This window comes from Protobothrops mucrosquamatus, unplaced genomic scaffold, assembly GCF_001527695.2.
Source record: "Protobothrops mucrosquamatus isolate PMUCROS unplaced genomic scaffold, P.Mucros_1.0 scaffold2431, whole genome shotgun sequence".
In the NCBI taxonomy this organism is placed as follows: domain Eukaryota; kingdom Metazoa; phylum Chordata; class Lepidosauria; order Squamata; family Viperidae; genus Protobothrops; species Protobothrops mucrosquamatus.
In genome coordinates this window covers 37,064-44,295 of record NW_015388503.1, presented here as the reverse complement: position 1 = coordinate 44,295, position 7,232 = coordinate 37,064, and the positions used below count along the sequence as shown (strand labels likewise).

At 44.0% G+C, this 7,232-nt stretch overlaps 1 protein-coding gene across 1 annotated transcript in view; it reads right to left on the bottom strand.

Moving 5' to 3' along the window:
- The window catches only part of CHCHD4 (coiled-coil-helix-coiled-coil-helix domain containing 4), a 12,294-nt gene extending 5,633 nt beyond the window's left edge, over positions 1–6,661 (bottom strand). Inside the window, exons 1-2 of the mRNA XM_015824965.1 lie at positions 6,527–6,661; positions 3,701–3,799 (exon numbers count right to left, since the gene is read on the bottom strand). Of these exons, the coding sequence (XP_015680451.1) occupies positions 3,701–3,799; positions 6,527–6,548 (121 nt within the window). The 5' untranslated portion in view covers positions 6,549–6,661. The remainder of the gene's footprint in view (positions 1–3,700; positions 3,800–6,526) is intronic.
- Between the last annotated feature and the right edge of the window lie 571 nt (positions 6,662–7,232).

The window sequence follows — 7,232 nt, the reverse complement described above, 5'->3', positions numbered from 1 at the left end:
GTTCAGAACCAAAATAAAACAAGAGTGCTCTGTTTCAACCTCAAAATGAACACTCCTGGAAAATATCTTTTTTCATCAAAGTGGCCATTTTGGGCTCAACCTCTCCTTTTTATGACTGCCAAGGTGCCAAAGTGCTAAGCATGAGTTGGATTAAATGCATTATAAAAGGCCTTGTTATTCCTATTTTTATTTATATTATATACTTATTTAAGAAATAAATATTTGTATAGCCACCCAACTCACATATGGGTGACCCCGGGTAGCTTACAACATTTAAAAATCTATTGTATAATAAAATCCGGACCGATTTTACCACCATTTATACAATGGTTGTACAGTGAGTCACCATGGTCGTTAAGAGAACCCAGCATAGCCAATGAATGAGTTTTGTTGCTTACCAGAAAATGGCAAAAAACATCATAAATTGTAATAATGGGAGTGTGGGATCCTGCAACAAGTTGTAAATACAAGCTAGTTGCCAAGTGCCCAAAACATGGTCACATGACTACGGGGGGGTGTTTTACAATAGTTCAAAGTGCTTTACATGCCCCAAAATACCCATTCTGAGGCCATCATAACTTTGAACAGTCATTAAGTGACCAGTCATTCAGTGAGGACTACCTGTATTGCTTTAAAATTTATCACTGGAGGTTCCACAAGTGGGCTGTCTGAGAGATGGCTTCTTCTATGGTGATATCCAAACTTTTTTTTCTTAAGCCATTGTTTTCATGCTCGCAATCTCCCTATCCCAGGGGTAGGCAACCTTGGCTCTTTTTATGACTCGTGGACTTCAACTCCCAGAATTCCTGAGTCAGCATGGCTGACTCAGGAATTCTGGGAGTTGAAGTCCACGAGTCATAAAAAGAGCCAAGGTTGCCTACCACTGCCCTATTCCTTCTCTTCTCAAGCTTTTTAACTGCTTTTAGGCTGCTTTCAGGGGTTATAGACACTGAGCTTGTTAGGTGGAAAGCTAATAGCCCAGGTTCGAGACTTAAATAGCCCAGATTCGAGACTTAAGCACTGCACAACGGGGCAAGCTCCTATGACTTGTCCCAGCTTCTGCCCATCTAGCAGTTTGAAAGCATGCAGATTCAAGTAGATAAAATAGTACCATTTCAGCAGGAAGGTAATAGTGTTCGGTGCACCTCAGCGTATAGTCATGTTGGCCACATGACCATGGAAATGTCTTTGGACAACGCTGGCTCTCTCGGTTAAGGAACAGAGATGAGCAGCGCCCCCTAGAGTCAGACACAACTGGACAGGAGAAACCTTTACCCTTGACCATAGTTTTCAATTCAGGTTTTTATCTTTGTACCTTTGTAAAACTCAAGAGCTACTAAAACAGACATAACTTCAAATATAGTCAAGGAAAAACTGGCTTTCGGTATTAATTCAAATGAATCCAGTGTTTTTCTATGAAATACTTTCTAGGCTTTTTAAGTTTGAAATATTTAATTCAGGGGCTTGATTCTACTTACGGAAGCCAGGAGTGACATATAATCCTTTTCAATTTACAAGTTTAATTTACAAGTTATACCAATTTACAAGTTTAATATGTAAGCTGCTTTGCTCTGGACAATACATAAAATTAATGGTGCCCATTACCAGCCAAATCCATGTGACCGAGGTTTATACTGAGAAATAAGGCTCCAGCAGGATCTTATCTAGAAGACAGCCAACACAGCTGTGTTTGACAGCTATCAGAGTGAGCAAATGCTGCCCCCTAGAGGTAACACTGAAATATAATTTTTTCACTTACATTTTGAAATAATACTAGTGTGCCACCCAACTCGGAATGACTCAATTCAAAAATGATTTTTGCAAATTAGATTACAGGAAATATGTCAAGCATATAGGGGCACATGTTAAATACAGGTAGCCCTCGACGTACAACCACAGCTGAGCCCAAAATCTATATTGCTAAGCCAGACATTTGTTAAGAGAGTTTTGCTCCATTTTATTACCTTTCATGCCACAGTTGTTAAGTGAATCAATACAGTTAAGTTAGAAACATGGTTGTTAAATGAAATCTGGTTTCCCCATTGGCTTTGCTTGTCAGAAAGTCGCAAAAGGTGATCACATGACACTCGGACGCTGCCACCATCATAAATATGAACCAGTTGCCAAGCATTTTAACTTTGATCACATGACCGTGGAGATGCTGCAACATTCGTAAGTGTGAAAAATTGTCTTGTCACTTTTGTCAGTGCCGCTGTAACTTTGAAGTGTCACTAAAAATGAACTGTTATAAGTGGAGGATTACCTGTATACCTAATTTAAAAACATTTAGTATATTTCTCACTTAATATGTTTTTGTTTTCCTTGAAAAATGCAAAATGACAAATCTGCAGGTTTTTCTTTAATACTGCTAAACAGAGGCTCTCCAACTTTGTATTCTCCATACATCGTAAATGCCTGTATTTCTATCTTATTCCAGGTTTATGAGGATGATGAAAAGGGATAAGATTTATTTTATACCTCTAGATTCATCACAATCAGAACTCTCTTTTTGAATAATACATGAATAAATTGGGACGAACAGTAATAGTCTTAGCACACAAGTGTATGTAAGTGAAAACTCAATTTCGTGAAGCTGAAACATAGGTTGCTTAATATACCTCAATAGGCTCCAAGTAATTTTATTGCAAACTAAGAGAACGTAGAAAAAACTGTTATACTTAATATCATCCACAACATTTGCATATATTCATATTGAACATGGAGGAGTTAAAATACCAGAGTTATTTAGTTTAGTTTTAGTTTTAGTTTTATTAAATTTATACCCCGCCCTTCTCCCGGAGGACTCAGGGCGGCTTACAGCCAACTTAAAAACAATAATACAATATAATACAAAATTTAAAAGTAATTAAAAATAGATATTCAATAGGCCGCTTATACTAAAAAAAAATTAAAAGCCAATTTAAAATACCCCTAGGCCAGTCCTGCCCGCTGAAATAACCAAGTCTTAAGGGCGCGGCGAAAGGAGGGGAGATCCGGAATCACCCGGATCTCTGGGGGCAGCTCGTTCCAGATTATGTCTTAGTTTTGAAAGGTGATTTAAATGATTGCCTATTTTTCACATAATAGAGATGTGTAATACAGGTAGTCTTTGAGTTATAACCATCCGTTCAGTGGCCATTTGAAATGACAACAGTGCTGAACACAGGGACTTACAACTGGCATTTGAAATTTCAGCTATTACAGCACCCCTGTGGTCACGTGAGAACAATTCAGGGTGCCTGGCAACAAGATCCCACTTAGGAGTAGATGCAGCATCCTGCAGTCACTTAGCCATTTGTGACCTTTCCCAAGCCAAATCAATGGATAAGTGTCGTTTCTATAGAGCTTTCTTTCCCACATCCTCTTCCCTTTACACAAACTCCCACACCTTCTTTCCTTAGCCTCGTGATCTCTCTCTCTCTCTCTCTCTCTCTCTCTCTCACACACACACACACACACACACACACTTTCTTTGTCCTCCCTGCAATGGCACCTATGAATACACGTACTCTGTGCTCTTTTCCTGGTCTCCTTGGGATCACATGCATGCACGTACCCTGCACCCCTTCTGCTTGACCTCACCGTGTCCACACATACACAAGCAAGACTGCCTGGATTATCATCACTAAGCAATGCGGTCAAGTGTAAATCTCAACATTATTCCATAAAACACAAAACACGTTATTTACACTCCACTGACCATGATCTTCGTAAGGATCATTGGGATCATCTGCCACCAATTCAGCATTGCTTGGGGTTTCATGGTCTTCTTTGGTCACAAATATAATTTGGTCCTTTCCTAAAAATTAGGGAAAAAGCATACACAATATTAGAAGAGTAGGTAAAGGACTGATCTGCCATAAGCTTCTGAACAAGTTCATTAGCAGATGACATTGGGCCCTGGAGATGCTTCATTATGAGCCATGTATATCTTGACATTAAATTAACATCTACTCCAGTTTAGTTTATTGATTATATTATTAATTTAGCATATGCCCCAGATTAAAAAAAAGTTAGCAAAGAATCGTGCTAAGTTTAATTTTCTTTCCTGCTTATGTTTACTTTGGCAGATGATTGTCAGTATGTGCACTCAGCCTTTATGTAAGATGTTACCTCTTCCTACCAGACTTGGATCAGAGTAGAGTATGCCCAGAGCTTAATACCCTTTCCTACACAAGCTTCTATTGGAAATACTTTTAAAATTTCTCCCTTTATTTGAATAGTTCATTTTATCTCTTTTGCCATCAAGTACCTTACATGACTATATCAATATGATAAACAAATAAATAATATGACAAGCTAAAATGAAGTTTTATGTTCTTTCTTTTTTTCTTTTAATAAGGACCATTTTAATAGGTAGTCGTCAGGTTACAACAGCAATTTGGGATTGGGATTACTGTCACTAAGCAATGCAATCAAAAGAGTGATATCATATCCTAGCAGTCTCAGTTGCCATCGTATCCTCAGAACTGTGCAGGCATTTAAGCGGGAAGAAGCAGGAGTCCCAACAAGGATCATAGGGGGTATGCAGGTGTCACGGTGAGGGGGGAAGGATGCCACAAGCAAGTAAGGGTGGGCTGTGGAGGGGTGTGGGTGGGCTCTAGGAATACAGGCAGGCTAGCAGGGGCTGTCAACAGGCGCTAGGGCACAATGACATACATTAAAAATGAAATTTAGTTGCTTGCTCTCAAAATGGCCACATACATAACACACATTTAAACATACTATATACAACATATGATTAGACCTACACCAGGGGTGGTGAACCTATGGCACGTGTGCCAGAGATGTCACTCAGAGCCCTTCTGTGGGCACACGTGCCGCTGCCCCAGCCCCGCCTTCACCCATGGCACCCTCACCAGCAGCTCCCCCGGAGAGTTGCCCTCGGGCATGGTCCGCATGGAGCAGCGTAGCCAAGGACATGGCAGCCGGGCAGCGGGGACCAGACTCTGTCTCCGTGCCCTGTCGCATGCAGATGATGCTGCAGGGTGCGGATGGAGGGCATGGCTGCCATGGCACTGCTGGGCCGCCTGGGCGATCTGTGGCGGGCTGTGGAGGCGGTGGGTGGCCCTGCGAGCAGACGGGGTGGGGGGCGGGGCAGGGTGATTTTTGGGCAGTCTCTAAAAGGTTCGCCATCACTGACCTACACCCTTACATATAAGTAACATATAAATATTAATCACTGTCCATCTTGAATACATAACAGAAGGAGGAAGCTTTAGAGTTCACAAGGTTAATACTGTATGGAATAAAGCTGTGACTGAATCACAGATTATGAAAGCCATCTCTCTCTCTCACACACACACACGCTCACACACACACATGCTGAGTTGGTGGTGGAAAGAAACATCTCCCTGGAAAATAGATGGCGCCACTACCAAAACCTATAGGGAGGTATGAAAACAATGCCAAGACCTGCAGAGCCAAAAGATTTCTGGGAGAGGATGGTTCAGATCCAATCTTTCTCAGCCCTCCTGCTGCAGGAATATCCTCTTGAAACCCTTACATCAGACATGTCAAACTCACAACGTCATGTGACATCATGCAACGTATCGGGACTGTTTTGCCATTGCCAGCAATGGGGTGGGTGCGGCTTCTGCATGACGCATCCGGCCCATGGGCCGGCAGTTTTGACACCCCTGCCTTACATTCATTTATTTCTTCTGACTGGAGAGCTGATATAATGGCAGGTTACAGTCATTCAGACTGGAATGATTATTTTTATCCACCTATATAGAGTCCTTCCCAAAGACATGGGATAGGCAGGTGTTCTTATCTGATGATGTAAAGGTATCATCGCAGGATGCAGACTGTTTAATATTAGTATTCCACATTTTATCTATCTGGAGCAATTCAAGGAGATGAGCGTATTATACAGGTAGTCCTCGATTTACAACAGTTCATTCAGTGACCGTTCAAAGTTACAACGGCATGGCACTGAAAAAAGTGAGTTGTATGTTTTTCACATGTACAACCAACTGCAGCTTCCCCGTGCTCAGGTGATCAAAATCCGGACAGGTGACCTCTGTCTGCTGCAGTGTCCCAGCTTCACAATGACCTTCTGGACAAGCAATGTCAATGGGGCAGCCAGATCTGCTTAACAGTCATGTTACTAATTGGACAACTGCAGGGATTCATTTAACAACTGTGGCCAGAACGGTCGTAAAAACGGGGCAAAGTTCACTTCCCAAATGTTTCACTTAGCAACAGAAATCTGGGGCTCAATCGTGGTCGTACGTCGAGGACTACCTTTCATACGCCTTCCTCCTCCTATTTTCCCCATTAACAACCACCCTGGGAGGTGGGTTGGGCTGAGAGAGAGAACGAGCGGCCCAAAGTCACCCAGCCGGCTCTCATGCCAGCCTCCACGCTCCTTTCCGCCCGGCCCACGCTTCCTCTGGGCTCCCTGAAGACCCAGCTGGGGCAGAGAAGCTTTTGGCCGGCTTCCCTCTCTGCTCCGTTCTGCTGCCCCAGGAGCCGGCCCGATCGTCACCATCGCCCCCTCCCTCCTCGCGCGTCCCGGTACCTTCTTGCCTGCAGTAGGACATGTCTGGGGAGAGCTCGGAGCGACTCCGAGTGATCCACCGAACGACCTATGAAATCAATCGGTCGCGGCTGCCCGGCAGCACAGCGAAGCGCCCGCCTCTTCCCACGCGCTCGCAGGGCCCCTGGCGGCAACCTCTCGCCCAGAGAGAAGGACCCCAAAGGGCAGCCTTGATGCCGCCTGAGAGCTTCTCTCCCCCCCTCCCCCGACTGTTCACATCCGCGCTGGAGCTCACGAATCGGGCAGCCTCCGTGTCAGCTAAAGCACGGCCTTTTCTTCCCGCGTGGCCCAAATTAGAAGGGGGAAGAAACGAACGGGAAGAAACAGAGAAGAGCCGTTATTCGTAACGGGACTACATGTCCCAAGAGGCTGTGCGGAAGGACCGGTCCTTCCGCCGTTTTCCCGACAAGCTTTGCGACGTCGACTGGTTCTCTGTTTCGCCTCTCCTTCCCGCCTTCGTATGCTTAGAAAGTTCAATGATATTCCCAGCGATGCTTTGCGACGGATAGGCGTGGTCGGGACTTTATTTCTCTCTGTGCTTCAGGTTATATTTTTTTATCCCCTCCCTTCATCTCTATCTCATTCTTGCAATACGCGCCCAAGCACGGGCCGTCCCAGGTCTGTGAACGAGGGCGGAGTTTGCCGCTAGTGCTACAAAGAGAGAGAGAGAGAGAGAGAGAGAGATCCG